This window comes from Ambystoma mexicanum, chromosome 8, assembly GCF_040938575.1.
Source record: "Ambystoma mexicanum isolate Mex_15411 chromosome 8, UKY_AmexF1_1, whole genome shotgun sequence".
NCBI lineage: Eukaryota > Metazoa > Chordata > Amphibia > Caudata > Ambystomatidae > Ambystoma > Ambystoma mexicanum.
Genome location: NC_090929.1, coordinates 1,077,953,422 through 1,077,976,646, shown reverse-complemented (window position 1 = coordinate 1,077,976,646; position 23,225 = coordinate 1,077,953,422). Strand labels below are relative to the sequence as shown.

At 47.4% G+C, this 23,225-nt stretch overlaps 1 protein-coding gene across 1 annotated transcript; it reads right to left on the bottom strand.

Moving 5' to 3' along the window:
- Positions 1-139: 139 nt before the first annotated feature.
- On the bottom strand, positions 140-15,666 carry LOC138473148 (mucin-17-like). The gene is made up of 2 exons (XM_069611684.1): positions 1,220-15,666; positions 140-149 (listed from the first exon to the last, which is right to left on the bottom strand). Exons 1-2 carry the CDS (start codon positions 15,664-15,666, stop codon positions 140-142), a joined length of 14,457 nt encoding a protein of 4,818 aa, XP_069467785.1.
- Between the last annotated feature and the right edge of the window lie 7,559 nt (positions 15,667-23,225).

Genomic DNA, 23,225 nt, shown 5'->3' with positions numbered 1-23,225 from the left:
TAAGTTAGAAGCAAAGGAGACACATTTTTTAGTGCTGTTAGTACCTGATGAGTAAGAACGGTGGTCCGTACTTTTTAAAGCAGAGGCAAAGGGGGGCCGTTTTCCAGTGCTAGCAGCCTTTGATAAGTAAGCACAGGATTCAGTACTCTCTAAGGAAGAAGCAAAGGGGGAGATTTGCTTAGTGCTGATAGTATTTGATGAGTAAGCACAGGCGCCAGTACTCTCTACAACAAAAGCAAAGTTGGATGTTTTGCTGGTGCAGGTAGTCTTTGATGAGTAAGCACCTGGGCTAGTGTCTACTAGGGTAGAAAGAAATTGGCCATGTTTGCTTGTGCTGGAGGTACTTGATGAACAAGCACAGGGGTCTTCAGTATTCTCTAAGGCAGGGACAAATGATGCAATTGTTCCAGTGCTCCTGGATTTTGATAAGCAAGCACAGGGATCAGTATGCTCTAATGCAGGTGCAAAGGGGGCAATTTTCCTACTACTGCCAGTATCGGCTGAGTAAGTGTAAGGTTCAGTGTCCCGTAAGGTAGATGCAAAAGGGACAATTTTGCTAGTGCTGACACTCTTTGTTGGGTAAGCATAGGAGTTTGTACTCCCTAAAGCAGAAGCAAGAGGGACCATTTTCCCTGTGCTGAACATACTTGATGAGTAAGCAAAAGGGTCGTCAGTACTCTCTAGAGCAGACGCAAATGAGGCGTTTGTCCGAGTCTTCATAGAATTTGAGTTGTAAGCACAAGGGTCAGTACATGCTAAGGTAGAAGCAATAGGGTCACTTTTGCCAATGCAGATAGTATTTGATGAGTGAGAACAGGTGTCAATGCTCCTTAAGGCCGAAGCAAAGGAAGCAATTTTGGTGGTGTTGATATTCTTTGATGAGTAAGTGCAGGGTTCCGTTCTATCTATGGTAGGAGCAAATTGGTCCATTTTCCCAGTCTTGGTTGTGTTTGATGAGCAAGGACATGTATCAATAGTCTCTAAGGCAGAAGTGAATGGGGAATTGTTCCTGTGGATTGGAGTATTTGATGGGATATATCCTGTGGAATTACCATCTAAGTCATCATTTTCTGACCAGTCATTATGGCCGCAGGTATAACTCGAGTATGTGGAATTTGAATGCGATTGCGAGGAAGTACAAGGGTCTGTAATCTGTATGGTAGAAGCGCAAGGGGAAGGGTCCCTGGAAGAGACAACAGAGGATACACCAGAGGCGTACCCAGAGGAAGAACATGTATCCACATCCTCTAAAGAGTAAACATAGGGGTCAATTGCACCGACGTCGGATGAAGAGGAGGCATCATTACAGGAGTCAGTAGTACTAGATTGGATATTTGTGAAGGAATGGGAGTCAGGAATCGTTATAGGGGATGTAGGGCCATATTTCCTTGAGTGCATGGTACAAGAGCAGATATAACTCGAGGAAGAACTTGAGGTGTCAGAATTTTCTATGAAGTAAGCAGAGCTAGTGACATTCCTGGAGCAGATGTCACTGGAGGTGCTATAACCTGAGGGCAAAGGGGAGTCAGTATTTAGTGAGGGAGCCCAAGGCTCAGTTCTGTTTAGGCCAAAGGATGGGACAATGTTCCTGGCAGAGATAGCACAAGACTGTGTCAAACTTGAAGACGAGGCATCTGTATTTTCTCCAGAAGAATTATAGGGACTGGTTTTTGTTGCACAGATGGGAGGGGAGGGAACATTGTCTGATGGAGAAGACGTTAAGGAAACAGAGAGGTTTGTCTGACTAGGGCAGATAATACCGAGATGTACATAATCTGCAGAGGAATCTGATGGTATATGTTGCCATGAAAAGGAAGCAGGGGGGTCAGTACTCAATGTGGGGGAAGCTGAGAGGTTGATATTCCATGGGGATGCACCCGATAGGTTGAGCTTTAAGTGAACAAAGGGTTCTATATAACTTGGGGAAGGCAATGAGAAAGTGTTCTCTCGATGCAAAGAAGAATCTGTTTCCTCTGTGGATGCAACAGAGGGGTCTGTTTTTTTCGTTGAGGAGGCAGATGGGCCTGTTTTCTCTTTTGGAGAAACAGGGGTGGCAGTTTCCTCTGTGGGAGGAGCAGAGAGGTTAGTTTCCTCTGGGAAGGAGACACAGCAGGGAATTTTCTCTCTAGCGACAAATGTTTCTGCAAAAGGAGCGACAGAGTGGACCGGTTTCGCTGCAGGAGGGACAAGGTTGTCAGTTTTCAATGGGACAGGGCCAGGAAGCGCTGTTTCTACTTTGGAGGAGAAAACAAACTCAGTTTTCTCAGTAGCAGAAACAGGGAGATTAGCATTCTCTGTGGAAGAGACGCCGATCTTGGGTTCCTCTGTGGTTGAATCAGGAAGCTCTGCTTTCTCAGGGGCAGGGAATGCAGAGTCAATTTCCTGTGAGGAAGGAGCACGAAAGTCAGTTTTCTCTGGGTAAGAGGCAGAGGGTTGGGCTTCTAATTGGAGTGGGACAGGAAGATCAAAGACAGAGATTTCCTCTTTGGTGGACTCAGAGAGTTGTGCTTTCTCGAGAGAAGGCATAGCAAAATCAGTTTCCTCAGTGGCAGAGACAAGGGTGTCTATTTTCTCTGGGGAGGAGACAGACATGTATGTATTCTCTGTGGTTGGAACAGAGAGGGCGGTTTTCGCTGTGGTTGAGGCAGGGAGATCTGCTTTCTCGTGACTGGGGACTGCAGAGTCAGTTTCTTGCGAGGAAGGGACGGGAAAGTCAGTTTTCTCTGGGGAGGCGGCAGAGGTTAGGGTGTCTAATTGGAGGGGGACAGGAAGATCATTTTCATTTGGAGAGGAGACAGAGGGGTAGATTTCCTCTTTGATGGGCTCGGTGAGTTGTGCTTTCTCAAGAGAAGGCACAGCAAGGTCAGTTTCCTCAGTGGTAGAGATCAGGGAGTCTGTTTTCTCGGTGGGTGAGACAGAGAGCTCAGGTTCAATTGTGGTTGAGTCAGGGAGATCTGTTTTCTCTGGGAAGGTGACAGCAAGGTCAGTTTTATCTGTGGGTGAAACAAAGGGGTAGGTCTCTTGAGTGATGGAGTCAGAGAACTCTGTTTTCTCATCGGAGGGGATGGCCAAGTCAACTGTCTCTTTGCCAGAGACAAGGAAGTCGGTTTTTACCTGGGAGGAGAGAGACAATTGGGAATCCAATTGACAGGGGACAGGGTGATCAGGTTCCTGTGGAGATGACACAGAGACACCTGTTTTCTCTATGGCAGAGAAGGTTAGATTAGTTTCCTCCGGGGACGAGACAGAGAGGTCAAAGTCAGTTACCTCTGTGCTGGGCAGAGAGAGTTGTGATTCTAGAGGGCAGGGAACAGGGAGAACATTTTTCTGTGCAGAGGATATAGAGAGGCTTGTTTTCTCTATGGCAGAGGCCGCAAGATCAGTTTCCTTTGGGGAGACAAGGTAGAGTTGTGATGGCAATGCACAGGGAGGGGGAAGATCAGTTTCCTTTGGGGAGGCAACAGAGAAGTCTGTCTGCTTTGTGGCCGGGTCAGGCATATCAGTCTGCTCTAGGGAGGAGACAGAGAGTTGGGATTCAAATGGGCATAGCACAGGATGAACTGTCTGATCTGGGATCCAGAAAGAGATGTCTATTTCCTGTGTGGCAGGGCCATGTAGATCAGTTATCTTTGGGGATGAGTCAGCAAAGTCGGTTTTCTCTGTGGAAGGGACAACAAAGTCTGATTCCTCTGGGGAAGATACCGAGAGTTGGGATTCCAATGGGCAAGGCACAGGGGGAATATTTTCTTCTGGAGAGGAGACTGAGATGTCTGTTTCCTCTGTGGCAGAGGCTGCAAGAGCAGTTTCGTCTGGGGAGAAAAGATAGGGTTGTGATTCCAATCGACAGGGTGGAGGAACATCGGTTTCTTTTTGGGAGGAAATAGAGATTTCTGTTTTCTCGGTGGCAGGGAAAGGCAGATCGGTTTGTTCTGGTGAGGAGACAGAGAGTTGGGATATAAATGGACATAGCACAGGATGAACTGTTTGATCTGGGATCCAGAAAGAGATGTCTATTTCCTGTGTGGCAGGACCAGCCAGACCAGTTTCCTTTGGGACAGAGTCAACGAAGCCTGTTTGCTCAGTGTATGGGGTAGTAAACTCTGTTTCCTCTGTGGCAGACACAGAGTGCTGGGATTCCAATGGGCAAGGGACAGGGAGAACATTTTCCTCTGGGGAGGAGACGGAGATGTCTGTTTTCTCTGTGGCAGATGCTGCAAGGTCAGTTTCCTCTGGGGAAGACGGGAAGAGTTTTGATTCCAATGGGCATGGTACATGAAGATCAGTTTCCTTTTGGGGGTAATCAGAGAAGTCTGTTTTGTCTGTGGAAGGGACTGGCAAGTCTGTTTTCTCTGGGGAAGAGACAATGAGCTGGGATTCCAATGGACAGGGAACAAGAAGATCTGTTTTTTGTGAGGTGGCAACAGAGAAGTCTGTTTTCTCTGTAAAAGGGACAGGCGAGTCTGTTTTCAGTTGGAATTCCAATGGACAGGGAAGAGGCAAAATACTTTCCTCTGGAGAGGAGACAGAGATTTCTGTTTTCTCTGTGACAGGCGCAGGAAGATCAGTTTGCTCTTGGGAAGAGATAGAGAGCTGGGATTCCAATGGGCAAGGCACAGCAATAACTGTTTCATCTAGGATAGGGAGTGAGATATCTGTTTTCTCTGAGGCAAGGCCAGTCAAACCAATGTCCTCCTGGGAAGAGACAGAGATTTGGGATTCCAATGGGCAGGGTACAGGAAGATCAGTTTCCTTTTGCGAGGAATCAGTGAAGTCTGTTTTCTCTGTGGAAGGGACAGGCAAGTCTGTTGTCTCTGGGGAATAGACAGTGAGTTGAGATTCCAATGGGCATGGAACAGGGAGAACATTTTCCTCTGGTGAGGAGACAGAGATGTCTGTTTTCTCTGTGGCAGATGCCGCAAGGCCAGTTTCCTCTGGGGAGGAGACAGAGAGTTGTAATTCCAATGGACAGGGAACAGGAAGATCTGTTTCTTGTGAGGCGACAACAAGGAAGTCTGTTTTTTCTGTGAAAGAGACAGGCAGGTAAGTTTTCTCTGGGGAAGAGACAGTGAGTTGGGATTCCAATGGACAGGGAAGAGGCAGAATACTTTCCTCTGGGGAGGAGACAGCGATTACTGTTTTCTCTGTGACAGGCACAGGAAGGTCCGTATCCTCTGGGGAAGAGACAGAGAGCTGAGATTCTAATGGGCAAGGCACAGTAAGAACTGTTTCATCTGGGATTGGGATGACTGTTTGCTCTGTGGCAAGGCCAGTCAATCCAGTTTCCTCTGGGGAAGAGACAGAGATTTGGGATTCCAACGGGCAGGGTAAAGGAAGATCGGTTTCTTTTTGGGAGGGATCAGAGAAGTCTGTTTTCTCTGTGGAAGGGACAGGCAAGTCTGTTTTCTCTGCGGAAGATACTGTGAGTTGAGATTCCAACGGGCAAGGAACAGGGAGAACATTTTCCTCTGGCGAGGAGACAGAGATGTCTGTTTTCTCTGTGGCAGATGCCGCACCGCCAGTTCCCCCTGGGGAGGAGTCAGAGAGTTGTAATTTCAATGGACAGGGAATAGGAAGATCTGTTTCTTGTGAGGTGGCAACAGAAAAGTCTGTTTTTTCTGTGAAAGGGACAGGCAAGTCAGTTTTCTCTGGGGAAGAGGTGGTGAGTTGGAATTCCAATGGGCAGGGAAAAGGCAGATCACTTTCCTCTGGGGAGGAGACAGAGATTACTGTTTTCTCTGTGACAGGCACCGGAAGATCAGTTTCCTCTGGGGAAGCGATAGAGAGCTGGGATTCCAATGGGCGAGGCACAGTAAGAACTGTTTCATCTGGGATTGGGATGACTGTTTGCTCTGTGGCAATGCCAGTCAAACCAGTTTCCTTTGGGGAAGAGACAGAGATTTGGGATTCCAATGGGCAGGTTAAAGGAAGATCGGTTTCTTTTTGGGAGGAATCAGAGAAGTCTGTTTTCTCTGGGGAAGAGACAGTGAGTTGAGATTCCAATGGACAAGGAACAGGGAGAACATTTTCCTCTGGCAAGGAGACAGAGAGGTCTGTTTTCTCTGTGGCAGATGCCGCAAGGCCAGTTCCCCCTGGGGAGGAGACAGAGAGTTGGAATTCCAATGGAGAGGGAACAGGAAGATCTGTTTCTTGTGAGGCAGCAACAGAGAAGTCTGTTTTTTCTGTGAAAGGGACAGGTAAGTCAATTTTCTCTGGGGAAGAGACAGTGAGTTGGTATTCCAATGGGCAGGGAACAGGCAGATCACTTTCCTCTGGAGAGGAGACAGAGATTACTGTTTTCTCTGTGACAGGCACAGGAAGATCAGTTCCCCCTGGGGAAGAGACAGAGAGCTGGGATTCCAGTGGGAAAGGCACAGCGAGAATGTTTTGATCTGAGATTGGGAATGAGATGTCTGTTTGCTCTGTGGCAAGGCCAGTCAAACCAGTTTTCTCTGGGGAAGGGACAGTGGGTTGAGATTCCAATGGGCAAGGAACAGGAAGAACACTTTCCTCTGGTGAGGTGACAGAGAGGTCTGTTTTCTCGGTGAAAGGCATAGGAAGATCGGTTTCCCTTGGGGAAGAGACAGACAGCTGGGATGTCAATGGGCAAGACAGAGCAAGATCTGTTTCATCTGGGATCGGGAATGGGATGTCGGTTTTCTCTGGAGAAGAGAGATAGAGTTGTGATTCCAATGGGCAGGGTACAAGAAGACCAGCTTCCTTTTGGGAGGAATCAGAGAAGTCTGTTTTCTCTGTGGAAGTGACAGGAAAGTCTGTTTTCTCTGGGGAAGAGACGGTGAGTTGAGATTCCAATGGGCAAGGAATGGGGAGAACTCTTTCCTCTGGTGAGTCGACAGAGGGGTCCGTTTTCTTTGTGGCATATGCTGCAAGACCATTTTCCTCTGGGGAGGGGACAGAGAGTTGTAATTCCAATGGACAGGGAACAGGAAGATCTGTTTCTTGTGAGGCCACAACTGAGAAATCTGTTTTCTCTGTTAAAGGGATAGGCAAGTCCGTTATCTCTGGGGAAGAGACAGCGAGTTGGTATTCCAATGGGCAGGGAACAGACAGATCACTGTCTTCTGGGGAGGAGACAGAGATTACTGTTTCCTCTGTGACAGGCACAGGAAGATCAGCTTCCCTTGGGGAAGAGACAGGCAGCTGGGATTTCAATGGGCAAGGCACAGCAAGATCGGTTTCATCTGGGATCGGGAATAGGATGTCAGTTTCCTCTGGAGAAGAGAGAAAGAGTTGTGCTTCCAATGGGCAAGGTGCAAGAAGATCAGTTTCCTTTTGGGAGGAATCAGAGTAGTCTGTTTTCTCTGTGGAAGGGACAGGCAAATCAGTTTTCTCTGGGGAAGACACAGTGAGTTGGGATTCCAATGGGCAGGGTACAAGAAGATCAGTTTCCTTTTGGGAGGACTCAGAGAGGTCTGTTTTACCTGTGGCAGAGATGTTAATCTTAGTTTCTTCTGGGGAGGACACAGAGATGTGTGATTCTAAAGGGCATGGTACAATTAGATCCCGTTCCTCTGGAGAGGAGAAAGAGAGGTCTGTTTTCATTGTGGCAGAGGCTGCAAGGTCAGTTTTGTTTGGGGAAGGGACATAGAATTGTGATTCCAATGGGCATGGAATAGGAAAATCGGTTTCCTTTGTGGAGGCAACAGAGAATTTCTCTGTGGCAGACACAGGCAGATATGTTTCCTCTGGGGAAGAGACAGAGACTTGGGATTCCAAAAGACATGGGATAATGGGAACACTTTTCTTTGGGGAGATAGAAAAGTCGGCTTCCTCTGTGACAGGTCCAGGCAGATTGGTTTCCTTTAGGGAAGATACAGAGAGTTGTGATTCCAATGGGCATGGTATGGGAAGACTGGTTTCCTCTTGGGAAGAGACAGAGAATTGGGATTCCAATGGGCAGGGTACTGGGAGAACATTTTCCTCTAGGGAGGAAAGAGGGTGGTCAGTTTCTGCCGGGGTGAAGACAGAGAGTTGTGATTTTAAAGGGCAGGTGTCAGGAAGATCAGTATCAGTTTCCGCAAGGGCAGAAATAGCAAGGTCTGTTTTCTTAGTAGCAGAGAGAGGGAGGTCAGTTTCTTCTGTGATGGAGACAGAGAGTTGTGATTTTAATGTGCAGGGGGCAAGATGGGAGACAAGGAGATTGGTCTTGTCTGGAGAAGGGCTGCAATCCTCATCTTGGTGAGCAGAGGGTTTGATAACTTCTGATGATGGGGGAGCAGGCTCGGTACCCACTGAGGAGGGAAGAGAGATATTGCCACTCCATTGTTGAAGAAGCAGAGATGCTGGTATTCCAACACGCGGGTGCCAAAGGTTTTGGTATTTCCTAAGGTTGAAGCAAATATTCTGATACTCCACAGAAGGGGCGACACATGAGTCACTATTTGCCTCTGGGGATGGGACAGAGACTGCAGTTTCCTCTGTGGCAGACACAGAGAGTTCCATTTTCTGTGGGGTGGAGATAGACAGTTGGGATTTCAATGGGCATAGGACAGGAATATCAGTTTCTTCTGGGGATGAGACAGAAAAGTCTGTTTTCTCTAGGGTAGAGACAGGGAGGTCTGTTTCCTCTGGGGGAGAAATAGACAGCTGAGATGTCAATGGACAGGGAACAAGAAGATCGGTTTCCTCTGAGGATGTGACAGAGAAGTCTGTTTTCTCTGTTGCGGAGGGAGGGAGGTCGTTTTTGTCTGAGGTGGAGACAGACAGTTGAGATTTCAATAGGCAGGGGCTAGGAAGATCTGTTTCCTCTGGGGATGAGACAGAGATGCCTGTTTTCTCTGTGGTAGAGACAGGGAGGTCATATTTTTCTGGAATGGAGAGAGACAGTTGGGATTTCAATGGGCAGAGGGCAGGAAGATACGTTTCTTCCGGCAATGTGGTAGAGACAGGGAGGCCAGCTTCCTCAGGGGTGGAGAAAGAGAGTTGGGATTTCAACGGGCATGGCACAGGGAGATCAGTTTCCTCTGGTGCAGAAAGTGAGATGTCTGTTTTCGCTGTGGTAGTGACAGAGAGTTGCAATTTTAAAGGGCAGGGGACAGGAAGATCTGTTCCCTCTGGAGAGTAGACAGAGAGGTCTGGAGAAGGGCTGACATCTTCAACTTGGTGAGCAGAGGGTTCAATCATTCCTGATGAAGGGGGAGCGGGCTCAGTATCTACTGATGAGGGAACACAGATGTCACTTGAATGTTGAAGGAGCAGAGGTGTTGGTATTCCAACAAGGGGGTTCCAAAGATCTTGGTATTTGAGTTTGTAGCAAATGTTCTGATATTCCACTGAAGGGGCAACACATGATCTGCTATTTTCTTCTGGGGATGGGACAGACAAGTTGGTTTTCTCTGTGGCAGACACAGAGAGTTCCATTTTCTCTGAAGTGGGGAGAGAGATTTGGGATTTCAATGGGCATGGGAGAGGAAGATCAGTTTCCTCTGGGATGGAGACAGGGAGGTCAGTTTCCTCAGGGGTGGAGACAGAGAGTTGGGATCTCAATGGGCAGGGAACAGAAATGTCTGTTTCCTCTGTGGCAGGGATGATTTCATTTGGGGAGGAGTCCAGTAGGTCACTTTTCTCTGTGATGGGGACAGAGAGCTGGGATTCTAATGGGCACGGGACATGAAGTTCAGTTTCCTCTGGGGGGGAGACAGGGAGGTTGGTTTCATCGATTTGGTGAACAGAAGTTTCAATAATTCCTGATGAGGCAGGAGCAGAACCAGTACCCAAATATTGGAGGAGCAGAGGGGTTAGTATTCCAACAAGGGGATACCAAAGATGTTGGTATTTCATAAGGTTGAAGCAAAGATTCCGAAATTCCACCGAAGGAGAAACACAAGTGTCGCTAGTTGCCTCTGGAGGTGTGGCAGAGGAGTCTGTTTTCTCTGAGGAAGATACAGAGTGATCAGTTTTCTCAGAGATGGAGACAGAGGTTTGGGATTTCAATGGGCAGGGCAAAGGAAGATCTGTTTCCTCTGGGGAATAGACAGAGGTGTCTGTTTTCTCTGTGGTAGTGACAGGGGGGTCCGTTTCCTCTGCTGTGTAGACAGAGAGTTGGGATTTCAATGGGCACGGGACAGGAACATCAGTTTCCTCTGTGGCGGAAGCAGAGAGGTTTTTCTCTATGGGAAAGACAGGGCAGACGGTTTCCTCTGGAGGGGAGTCAAATAGGTCAGTTGTCTCTCCAATGGAGACAGAGAGTTGGGATTTCAATGGGCAGGGGGCGAGCTGATCAGTTTCCTCTGGGGAGGCGGCAAAGACGTTGGCTTTCCCTGTGTCCGAGACAGTGAGGCCAGATTTGTCAGAAGAAAGGTTGATATCCTTGAATTCATGAGCAGAGGGTTCAGTAATTACTTTCCTGATAGGCTCAGTATCCACTGAGGTGGGAACAGAGTTGTTACCACTCAAATGTTGAAGGAGCAGGGGTGCCGGAATTCCAACAAGGGGTTGCCAAAGATGTTGGTATTTCATAAGGTTAAAGCACATATTTTGATATTCCACTGAAGGAGGAACACATGAGATGCTACTGGACTTTGGGGTTGAGGCAGGCAGGTCCGTTTTCTCTGTGGCTGTGACAGGGAGTTCTATTTTCTCTAGGGTAGAGACAGAGAGTTGGGATTTCAATGGGCAGGGGACAGTGAGATTGATATCCTCTGGTGAGGAGTCAGAGAGATATGATTGCTTTGCGGCAGTGATGGGGAGCTCAGTTTTCTCTGGGGATGAGACAGAAAGTTGGGATTTCAATGGGCAAGGGGCCGAAAGGTCAGTCTCCTCTGGGGAGGAGACAGAGATCCCTGTTTTAACTGCAACAGAGAGGGGTAAATTGGTTTCCTCATGAGTGGAGACAGACAGTTGAGATTTCAATGGGCATGTGACAGGTAGATCGATTTCCTCTCCGAAGGAGCCAGAGAGGTCTGTTTCGCCTGTTGCAGGGACAGGATGATCAGCGCCCTCTGGGGAAGAGACAGACAGTTGGGATTTCAATTGGCATGGGACAGAAAGATCGGTTTCAACCGGGGTGGAGACAGAAACGTCTGTTTTCCCTTCAGCTGAAATAGGGAGGTTAGATTTCTCTAGGTCAGAGACAGGGAGATCTGTTTCCTCTGGGGCAGAGACCGAGAGTTGGGATTTTAAAGGGCATGGGGCAGAAAGATCAGTTGTCCCTGGCAATGAAAGAAAGATAGCAGATGTCCCTGTGGTAGAGACAGAGAGTTCGGATTTTAATGAGCAGGGGAGGGGGAGTTCGATTTCCTCTGGGGAGGAGACAGAAAGATTTGCTTTCTCTGAAGTAGATACAGCGAGTTCAGTTTTCTCAGTGATGGAGACAGAGAGTTGGGATTTCAATGGGCAGACGAAAGGAAGATCAGTGTCCTCAGGGGTGGAGACAGACAGTTGAGATTTCAATGGGCATGGCACAGGAAGATCAGTTTCCTCTGGTGCAGAAATGAAGATGTCTGGTTTTGCTGTTGTAGTAACAGAGAGTTGTGATTTTAAAGGGCAGGGGACAGGAAGATATGTTTCCTCTGGGGAGTAGACAGAGAGGTCTGGAGAAGGGATGACATCCGCAACTTGGTGAGCAGAGGGTTCAATAATTCCTGACGGAGGGGGAGCGTGCTCAGTATCTACTGAGGAGGGAACACAGATGTTGTCACTTGAATGTTGAAGGAGCAGAGGTACTGGTATTCCAACAAGGGGGTTCCAAAGATGTTGGTATTTCTTAGGTTTGAAGCAAATATTCTGATATTCCACTGAAGGGGCGACACATGAGTTGCTATTTTCTTCTGTGGCTGTGACAGGGGGCTCAGTTTTCTCTGGGATGGAAACAGAGAGTTGGGATTTCAATGGACAGGGTACAGGAAGATCATCTTCCTCTGCGGAGGAGACAGAGAGATCACTTTTATCTCTGGGAGAGACAGGGAGGTTGGTTTCCTCTGGAGTAGAGACATAGAGTTGTGATTTTAATGGACAGGGGACAATAACATCAGATTCCTCTGGGGACGAGATAGAGAAGTCTATTTTTGCTGTGGCATGAATGGGCAAGTCAGTTTCCTCTGGGCTGGAGAGCGACAGCTGTGATTTCAGTTGACAAGGGACTGGAAGATCAGTTTCCTCTGAGGAGGAGGCAGAGAGGTCTGTTTTCCCTGTGCTAGAGAGAGGGAGGTTGGTTTCCTCTAGACTGGCGATGGACAGTTGGGATTTCAATGGGCAAGGAACGGGAAGATCAGTTTCTTCTGGAGATAAGACAGAAAATTCAGTTTTCTCTGTTGCTGAGACAGGGAGGTCAGTTTCTTCTGGAGTGGAGAAAGACAGTTGGGATTTCAATGGGCAGGGGACAAGATCGTTTTCTTCTTGGGACAAGATGGAGAAGTCTGTTTTCTCTGTGGCCGAGACAAGGAGGTCGGTTTCTTCTGGAGGTAAGAGAGACAGTTGGGATTTCAGTGGGCAGGGGACAAGAAGATCGGTTTCTCCTGGAGATAAGATGGAGAAGTCTTTTTTATCTGTGGCAGAGACAGGGGGGTCGTTTTTTTCTTGGGGTAGGAGAGACAGTTGAGATTTCAATGGGCAGGAGACAGGAAGATCAGTTTCTTCTGGGGAGAAGTCTGTTTTCTCTGTGGCAGAGACAGAGAGGTTGGTTTCTTCTGGAGGTAAGAGAGACAGTTGGGATTTCAATGGGCATGGGACAAGAAGATTGGTTTCTTCTGGAGATAAAACAGAGAAGTCTATTTTCTCTGTGGCAGAGACAGGGAGATCGGTTTCTTCTGGGGGCAAGAGAGACAGTTGGGATTTCAATGGGCAGGGGACAGGAAGATCAGTTTCGTCTGGGGATAAGACAGAAAAGTCTGTTTTCTCTGCTGTTGAGACAGGGAGGTCGGTTTCTTCTGGAGTGGATAAAGACAGTTGGGATTTCAATGGGCAGGGGACAAGAAGATCTGTTTCTTCTGGGGATAAGGCGGAGAAGTCTGTTTTCTCTGTGGCAGAGACAGGGAGGTTGGTTTCTTCTGGAGGTATGACAGACAGTTGGGATTTCAATGGGCAGGGAACAGGAAGATCAGTTTCTTCTTGGGATGAGACAGAAAAGTCTGTTTTCTCTGTGGCAGAGACATGGAAGCTGGTTTGTTCTTGATTTGAGAGAGACAGTTGGTATTTCAATGGGCAGGGGACACTAAGATCAGTTTCCTCTGGAGATGAGACCGAGAAGTCTGTTTTCTCTGTTACTGAGGCGGGGAGGTTGGCTTCTTCTCGGGTAGAGACAGACAGTTGGAATTTTAATGGGCAAGGCGCAGGAAGATCAGTTTCTTCTGGGGATGAGACAGAAATGTCTGTTTTCTCTATGGTAGAGCCATGGAGGTCAGTTTCCTCTGGGTTGGACACAGACAGTTGAGATTTCAATGGGCAGGGGACAGGAAGATCACTTTCTTCTGGGGATGAGACAGAAAAGTCTGATTTCTTTGTGGTATAGACACGGAGGCTGGGTTCCTCTGTAGTGGAGATAGACAGCTGGGATTTCAATGGGCAAAGGGCAAGAAGATCGGTTTCTTCTGGGGATGAGACAGAAACGTCTGTTTTCTCTATGGAAGAGACAAGGAGGTCAGTTTCCTCTGGGGGAGAAATAGACAGCTGAGATTTCAATGGACAGGGTACAGGAAGATCAGTTTCTTCTGGGGATGAGACAGAAAAGTCTGTTTTCCCTATGGTAGAGACAGAGATGTCAGTTTCCTCTGGGGTGGAGATAGATTGTTGGGATTCCAATGGGCATGGGACAGGAATGTCATTTTCTTCTGGGGATGAGACAGAAAAGTCTGTTTTGTCTGTGGTAGAGACAGGGATATTGGTTTCCTCTCTGGTGGGGATAGACAGTTGGGATTTCAATTGGCAGGCGGCAGGAAGATCAGTTTCCTCTGAGGACACGTCTGAAAGGTCTGTTTTCTTTGTAGCAGAGATCGGGATGTCGGTTTCCTTTGGCGTGAAGACAGAGAGTTGAGATTTTAATGGGCATGGGACAGGAAGATCAGTTTCCTCTGGAGAGGGAAAAGAGAGGTTAACATTTTCGGTGGGGGTAGAGAGACTGGTGTCCACTGAGGAGGCAGCAGAAGTGTCTGCATCTGCTTGGTGAGGGACAGAGTCATATGCATTGCCCTCATGGGGGAGGGTAGGGGTTGGTATTCCAACAAGCGGGGACCAGAGCTGTTGGTATTTCAGAAGATGAAAGCACATACGTTGGTATTTCACTGAGGGGGAGGCACAGGGGTCAATATCTAACGAGGGGTGCACAAAGGAATCAGTATCAACTGAGTGGGGAACAGAAAGATTGATGTCCCAAATGGGGAGCGGCGACAGGGGAGTATTCACTAAGCGAGAGTCAACATGGTCGATACCTTCTGGTGAGTGGGAAGAGGAGGCAATAGCCCCTGATGGAGATGAGTTGTCTACAAGTGAAGCAATGGCACAGGGGTCAACATCTACTGAAGAGGGTGTAGATCCCTTGACATTCAAGGGATCTTGATATGGGCCATTATCCACTGGAAGAGGAACAGAGGCTTCTGTGTTGGGTGAAAGCATACAAGCATCTGAAGGATGACCAGCAATATTGACAAACTCCAAGGGCAATGTTGAGGGGCTGATACCTTCGACATGTTGAGCAGGGAGTTCGGTAATTCCTGGTGTGGGAAGAGCAAGATCAGTATCCATTGAGGTAGGAACAGAGATGCCACGAGGGACTGGTAATCCAACAATAGGGTGCCAAAGATGTTGGTATTTGATCTGGTCGAGGCAAATATTTCCATATTGCACTGAAGAAGCAATGCATGGTTCATTATTTACTGATGGGGAAAGAAGAGGCTCAGTATTCACTGGCTGCGCAACTAAGGGGTCAGTACCCACTAAGGGGAGAGGAGAAGGGGGACTGTTTATTGTGCTTGTTGCAGAGTGGTCAGTAGCCACTGTGGGGATAGGAGAGATTTTTGTATCTTCTGGAGGAGCAGGAGTATCGATAGCCATGGCATCAGAGAGGTTAGCATTTTTTAAAGCAGAGGGTGTAGGATCGGTGACAGTATTGCTTGGGGGTGGAGCAGAGAGAGCAGTGTCAGAGGGTGGGACTAAACGTTTGCGATCTACTGAGGGGGCAGTACTCACTGAAGGTTCAGTGTCTAATGGGGGCGCGCTACTACCCAAGTCAGGAGCAGATATGTTGGCATTCTTTGTAGGTAGATTAGAAGTGTCAGTACGTCCTAAAGGTAGAACATGTAGGGGAGCCAGGAGAGGGGGTGGTAGTCCAACAATAGGTGCCCACAGCCGTCGGTATTTCATGTGTTCTAAGCAGAGCCTTTTGAATTCCATGAAGGTCGGAGGACAGCCGTCGGCATTACTCGCGGGGGAAACAGAGTCTTTGATATCACCTGACGAAGTAGCAGAGCTATCAGGGTCCACCGAGTGGGGAACTGAGAGGTTGGTAATCCCTGGAGGTAAAATTGAAGGTCTGGTAGTCCCTGGCGGTGCCATAGAAGGATCCATAACTCCAGATGGCTGCGCAGAGGCGCTAATGTTCCCTGACGGCAAAGCAGGGGGTTTCGTATTCTCCAAGAGGGGTCTGGAAGGGGAATTCGAGGAGTCTGGTTTCCGTAGCGTTGAGGGGGTTCCCTTGGTGGAGGCGGGAGAACTCATGTTTGCTGGAGTATGAGACAACTTTCCCGAGGCTGTACTGAAAGGCCATGTATATCAGCTGGGCTGTGGAGCTACAGAAGTTGCTAAAACGGGGAGTGCCGGCGCAGGGCCGAAAAAAAAGGGATGGGAGGGAGGGGACTCAGCAAAAGGGCGGGAAGGCGCGCGCACACCTTGCTTGAGATGGAATCTGGGAGGGCAAGGGCAGGAAACCTACAAGTTTGTTGCGGAGACTCTGACCTCATAAACACAATGGAATGACGTTGCTCAATGTATTTATCACGCAAAGGAGTGCACGGAGACAACGGACTGATCTCTCTCCCACCCAACGTCATAAACCCGCTACGTTTTTGTAAGTAAAAACTGCACGCAGGATTACAAAACAATATGAAATGTCGGATAACGTCACAGAAAGCGCTTCAGTAATGAATATATTTGAGTTGATCCTTTACGATTACTGATGTCAACCACACGCACGCACAACTTTTTTGCACTGGCAGCTCATATTAACAATGTCAATCGGAGGGTTATGAAATTTGGGGCACAATTTACAGTCCTTTCGGGACAGAGTTGGGGACGGTATAAAGTTTGCCATGCAACTATTTTGAAAAGATTGCAGCAAATAAAACTGTTTTATGTTTCTGAGGGCAATTACTTCATGCAAAAATACTCCACGTTTTGATGTTACTGTGGCATAGACTAGCCAGCCCTCAGTACCTGCACTTATTTTTGAGCATTTGGGTACCTGCACTTCTCAACGCCTGAAAGAGTGTACTGGGACACAACTATGCTGCGAAGTGAAAATGAAAGCTTTTTATTTCACTTTATCACAACTTCAAGGACTAGCCAATGCTGGGTAAATCAGCGCCCTCTCTGTCCTCACTCCCCCACCTGCGGTGCCCATAATTTCTTTTTCAGGGGCCCTAGTGTGGCCAACTTTACAAAATTGTTACAGAGGACACTTTAGACAGGGTAGTGCATCAGAAGCTGTCTGTAGTACATGCAGTTTCATACCGTGTAATTCACACCACCGCCCCATCCGCTTTTTTGGTAAGTTTGTGGCCGATGGCATTTTTAACACATACACAGCACAAAAAACTGTAGGACCATTATATATGCAGGACACTCATCTGTTAGAGCTTTACCCAGGCCCTGAGACGTATAATATATGCAAATATCCTAATTTGCATAAGCTTTGACACTGACATAAGCAACGTCATAGAAAGGGCACTGCAAAGGCATCATCAGTCTTTGATACTTAGAAAGCACCATAGGAAGTGACCTTGGAATAAGTTGCTATAAGTAAGCCGATTGGCGAATAACTTTGTGATGTGAAATACATGAATGACAATAATATTATATATGAAGCAAATCTATTGTCATTAAACCATGACTGAGGATTTTTAATAACAGCTTATAATAGCATAATAATATAATAACATAAGCTATGAGCTGAATCACTTACAGGGACTACGGATAATACACAGTGAGATTAAAGGATTTACCCACGATCACACACTTGGGTTAGGGTGTAAAAATAGGATGTGGGCCATTTAAGCAGTTGACCACTTATCTTTCCAAGTTTAGTTGATATATTTATTAAGGCTTTGTTTAAAGAAATGCCTTGAAAATAATGCACACAACATATTAAACGAGAATGTCATACATAGTAAACTAACCATAAACTATATAAATTGTCATAGAAAGATGTTGAAGAAAAAGAGTATGACTTTAGCTTATTTTCCCCATCCTGCATGAAAAATCAGAGACCGTAGTGCCAGGAAAAGTAATGTAAGCCAAAACAATCTCACTTGGGTTTTAAAGTGAGTCTTATTTCACACAGCATACTTGATTATGTACACTTTCCATTTATCATCACCCCCTTTCACATTTCTTAAGGGCCAAAACCCCTGCTAATAGTCCCCTCTCTCTCTCTCATCAGGGCCTAATTGTTCACATTGTAATGCTCTGTTGAAATAGAGCAACGAGTTAGGATGCTTTGCAGACCCTGGGAGAGCCGCTCTGCTGCCCTACTGAGCTACCACTTCCACACGAAATTGTGAGGAGAGCTGGAAAGGCTTTCATCAGGTCCAGGCCTGAAGCAAACCCTGGGACTTTTGACATCCCGCGGAGGGAGTCTGCGCAGTGCGGGACAAAACCCATCAATGCAGGTAAATCCCGCAAAATATGGGACGGTTGACCACACTAAGGGCCCACCCTGCAGAACAAAAGGAGTGATAGACATGCATCTACTGTGCTCTCAGCACAGTAGGTGCGGAAAACTGTTTTGCTAAGTGGGCTTCACCTGTTACCATTGGTGCCCTTTGATAGAGCAGGGATTGATTTGGAAAGCCTGGGAAATTACTTTTTTTAAGAGGTGTTTTGTTATTACCAGTGCTTATTCTAATATGTACATGTTTAAGTAATTGCAGTTGTGTTTGGAATGTATTCGACTGAAAACTCGCACACAGCTCCAGTTACCTACCGAATTTCTTATTAGGCAATGAAAGCAAGTAATAATTAAACTCACCTTCCAAAGCTTGGTTTAAATTAATTCCCAAGGATGGGTATGCTCGTCCTTTTTGCATAGACTTGCATAATAGCCTGGCATTTAAGGGGTTAAAGCTATGATATCTGCTAGTTTGATACGCAAAAAAGAATGTCTCATTTAATATAGATATTCAAACGTTCTTAACACAATGCATAACAAACTGGAAGTTTGTGTGAAAGGATCTCAGATGCACTGCTTTACCAAATTTACCAAAATGTGGGCTCTTGGGCACATCATTTAATCTCACTGGGAATTGCCTAGAAACACCAAGGTGTGTTTTAAAGGGACCTCTGCCCAATGTGCCGCACTGAAACAACCGGTGCCTAAAGCGCTGCCCTGGAATGTCCAGCTTCGTAGCTTGGTGAGTATCTGCACTTCTTATTTTCCATTGAAAGCACTGGGCATATATGTTCCTGTATCAATTTAAAATAGTTGGTATTATAGCATATTTTCATTTATAGCCCTTCATGTCTGAGTCCTGATACCTCCTGCTTCTAAGCACTGTAAAAACAGGTTATCACTATGACATGTACTAGTACTTCATTTATCAACCTCAGAAGGATGAAGGGTTGATTCATCCCTGCTGAAATTGGTAAGTGCAGGCAGGCACAGGTCAGAGTTGAGATTTTAACTCGCTGATCTATGCAATTGCGACACAGTATGCTGTTTAATCTATTGTGCAGTTAAAAAGAAACATTTATGAATCTTCGATCTGACGAAACCCTATGGCAACTAGAAACAAAAAAAACACTAAAGTGGGATACCTGGATAGATAAGAAAATATTTGATATTCGCCAACTAACAGACCAGAATACTTCCCTCACATTTGCAGAACTAAAACTCAAATACGGTCTACATAGCAAGGATTATGGAAAATACATTAAAATTAGTCAACATACTAAAAAGGCTTAGCCAAAACTATCATACCACAAACACACAGGTCACACGGGATTTTATGTTAATAGAGAAAATGTATAGGGCCAGTGCTCTATACCAAACAAAAATTCAAGCAAATGATACCTCAGAAAAAATACACTAACAGCTAACATGAAATGCGTGCGCGTACCAAGGGAGTGCATCACTGAGTGCAGTTGGCTGCCTGTTACCTGCACTTGCGACTTTTGCTCATGCACGAGAGATAAGAATTTGACTTCATTTTGGGCATTATTTTCTTTAAAACTTTTATCAACGTGATTTGGCCACTCCCCCTCCCGCCAAAATCCTTTAAATCTGCCGGCCATGCGCACCGGCACATGCGCACCAACAGAGTGCTGTTGGCTGTCTGTTACCTGCAAATTAGACTTTTGCTCATGCACAAGAGGTACGGTAGAGGGGTGCAATGAGAACTATTCTCTGAAACTCTTTCAACTTGGAATACTTGGGACCAAATATTTAACATTCCTTTGTTATTTCTTCTTTAGATAAGAATTTGGCTTCATTTTGGGCATTCATTTCTTAAAAACCTTCATCAACTTGATTGATTCTTTTACCCTGCCCCCTCCCCCCTCAGCCTATTTCTGCAGGAGTCTGTCCCGATACATTCTGGTTTTTCACCATCACCGTCTTGTGGCCAATGCGGGATTTGACTTTTATGGACTTCATTGATTCACAGTGCATCACCCTTTCTCATGGTGGCCCCGAATCATGCTGTTCCCATCTTCATCTTGTATCCAGGGTTGCAGCATTATGTGTTACTACTGACTTCTACAATTGTGTTCACTCTTCTCTCTTGCTTATCCACTCTTTATGACTGCTTAATCTCTGTTCTCTCCTTCTCTACCCTTTTCCCTTTTCCTATCTCCTCCCCTCTTCCCCTTACTTTCTTCTATGCACTTACTCTATCAGAATTGTCCCTGGACCTAGTATGATAGCAACCTCGTCTGTCTCCTCTCCCCTCCCCTTACTTGTATCCGCCCCCGCTCCAGCCCTATCTGAAATGTCGTCAGGCCTAGTACGATAGTCGCTTGTTTTGTTCCTCCCCTCCCTTTCTGCACCCCTCTCCCTCAACCTTTTGTTTTCTCTGGCTCTACCAGAAATGTCGTCAGGCCTAGTACGGTAGTCACCTGTCTGTTTCTATTTCCTTACCACTCTCCCCCTCCCTTCCTTATCTATGTCTAAGCTCTTGCACTATCTGAAATGCCGTCAGGCCGATTACGATAGTTAATTTCACATACTTACTGTTCATGTCCTGTAAGAATGTCACTGTATTTTCCCTTGATCCCTCCCTTGCCTTGAAGCACTTTGAAACACATTTGGGCCTCATTACGAGATTTGCAGTAAGCCATAAATGAAGGCGGAATGGTAATACCGGCATCGACTACCAGTGCAGGCCATTACAAGTCGACCACCCGGCATTACCGCCACCGCCTAAACCGTGCCCCTCCATACTGGCATGCGCGCGTACACGCGTCCTTCGTGGCGGCAATACTGGGACGCCGCTAACAGGAGGACATCGCAAGTAACGCGGGCATGCACCTACCGATATCCTGAAGGCGGTAAATTGAGACTCCACGATGCTGGTATTACAGGCATCGCGGATCACCCGTAAATCAATCTGCTGTGTTCCCAACTGCCACAGGTGCACACAATCACCACAGGTGGAGGCAATGGAGTCTGTCTCAGAACAAAAGCAGCACACCCACACACCACACCCCTTCCCACACCAAAATGATCCCACTTTCAGTTGCAATCTTGGGGCTGGAGGACAAGCCTGCATTGCTACACCAGCAACAACAGCAACAGGCACCACAAAGGAGATGCAGGAGGAGAAGGAGGGTGAGACAGGCCCAGCCAGTTCCACCAGTGCAGCCAGTGGTACCACGTAGGCAGCCACCAATCCCTCGCATCAGAGCCAGTCCATACAACCTAACCCCTGTGCAGAACCACACCCTGTACAGCCTGGACCGGGACACCATCACCACCATTGTGGACATGATACACGACGACATTGTCAGCCTGATTGAAATCCGCACTGCCATCCCCCCTCTACTGAAGGTAGTGTCTGTGCTCCACCTCCTGGCCACAGGCACCTACCAGCACACAGTGGGGCAGCTGCATGACATATCACAACCTTTCTTTTGACGCAGGCTGAACCAAGTGCTGGTTGCCCTCCTGAAGCACGCAAGCAACTACATATCCCTACCACGGACTACCCAGGAGCTCTTTGACACTAAAGTTGGCTTCCATGCACTGGCAGGCATGCCCAATTTCATTGGTGCCCTCGACTGCAGCCATGTTGAATTGCTGGTCCCTCATGCCATGGAGGTGGTGTACCGCAATCGTAAGCTATACCACTCCATCAATGTGCAGATGGTATGTGACTCCAGCAAGATGATCACACATTGTTGTGCCCAATTTCCCAGATCTACGAATGATGCAATGGTGCTACGGAACTCCTTGCTACCCCGCTACATGGAGCGACATGCTGGACGACGTGCCTAGCTGCTTGGTAAGTCGCCTGACAAGCCCATGGCAGTGTAATGGGGGGGATGCATACTCCACCTGGGTGAGATTGGGGTGGTGACAGGACAATGGCCATACAGCAAAACACTGTGGCCCAAAATATCCCAACCTGAACATGACACATCAATGTCATACAAAAGATCAATGCTGCACACCAATGCCAATATGCCAGACTTTCAAGATGGCCACACCCCTCATCGACTGCACATCATCTGAGCATACCCTCTGCAACACTATCCAGCAACATGCAGTGAGTATGCGTAACTGCACAAAGCACAACATAGGACATGCACCCACGATTTCTTCAGAAACACTGGGACATGCACCCATGAGTGCCCACAAATTAATCCCACCAAGGGAATACACTGATTGTTACTGGCCCTCCACCACAGTCGTGCTGCATGCCAGCATGGAAATACAAACCGATGAATGACAAATCATGATGAAACTTGTGCCAATGCTGCTAGTAGGAATACATACAGAGTACTATACATCACCTATATGAGGTCAAAGACAGTGGTAGGCATCCACAGTACATCTGCAACGGCATGCAAGTGAACACCCTGCATCATCTGGATAACGCAATCCACACCTGCAGACCATAGTACAGTACACATTGTGACAAATGAACATGTGTGCAGACATCCAGGCACATGTGCATGACAACACCAAATAGCTGCAGGCATGAGAGTGATAAGTACAGGTGTCATGTCGGAAATTGACTCAAACATACCTCATTGTGCTCCCATGCAGGTGATGCTGGCTATCCTTTGAAGCTGTGGCTCCTTACTCCTGTTCAGAATCCGTAGAACAGGCACGAAGAGGACTACAATCGGGCTCCTACCTGTACCCGTGTTGTGATCAAGCAGACCTTTGGCCTGTTGAAGGCACGGTTCCGCTGCCTCAGCAGGTCTGGTGGAGCACTCCTTTACGGGCCTGAGAAGGTGGGAAAGATCACCATGGTCTGTGCCATGCTGCACAACATGTGCATCTAGAGAAACGTACCACTGCCACCTGACATTGACCTGCATGCACCGGGTGAGGATGAAGATGATGATGGAGGAGAAGCAGCACCCCTGCCACCAGTTCGCGATGCACAAGATGGCCGTGCTGTGCGCCAATCAGTGATTGACGATTTCTTCGGAAACACTGGGATGCTGATGGTTCTCTTTTAGTACTCCACTGGGCCCTGGGATCGTGTGCATATGGACACAGGGTGTGTGGGGAGTTGGGCACTGTGCACTGTCATGTATTGAATAAACACAAAATGTCCAGTCATGATATGATTTTGCACACAACGGGTGTATTGAAAATTTAACATCATTGTGGTTGAACCCTCCACCTCACACACAACCTCCCCCCTGCCCCAATACCCCATATCCCCTACCCCCAAGACCCACATACTCCCTCCCCCAACACCCCATACCCCTCCCCTCAACACCCCATACCCCTCCCCCAACACCCCCACCACACCATACCCCCTCCCCCCAACACCCCATACCCCCTCCCCCATTTACATCCCACACATGATGCGCTATGAATGTTTTCA

Bases quoted from the DNA above. Each gene is read 5' to 3' on its own strand.
- LOC138473148 (XM_069611684.1), bottom strand. From the start codon at position 15,666: ATGAGTTCTCCCGCCTCCACCAAGGGAACCCCCTCAACGCTACGGAAA.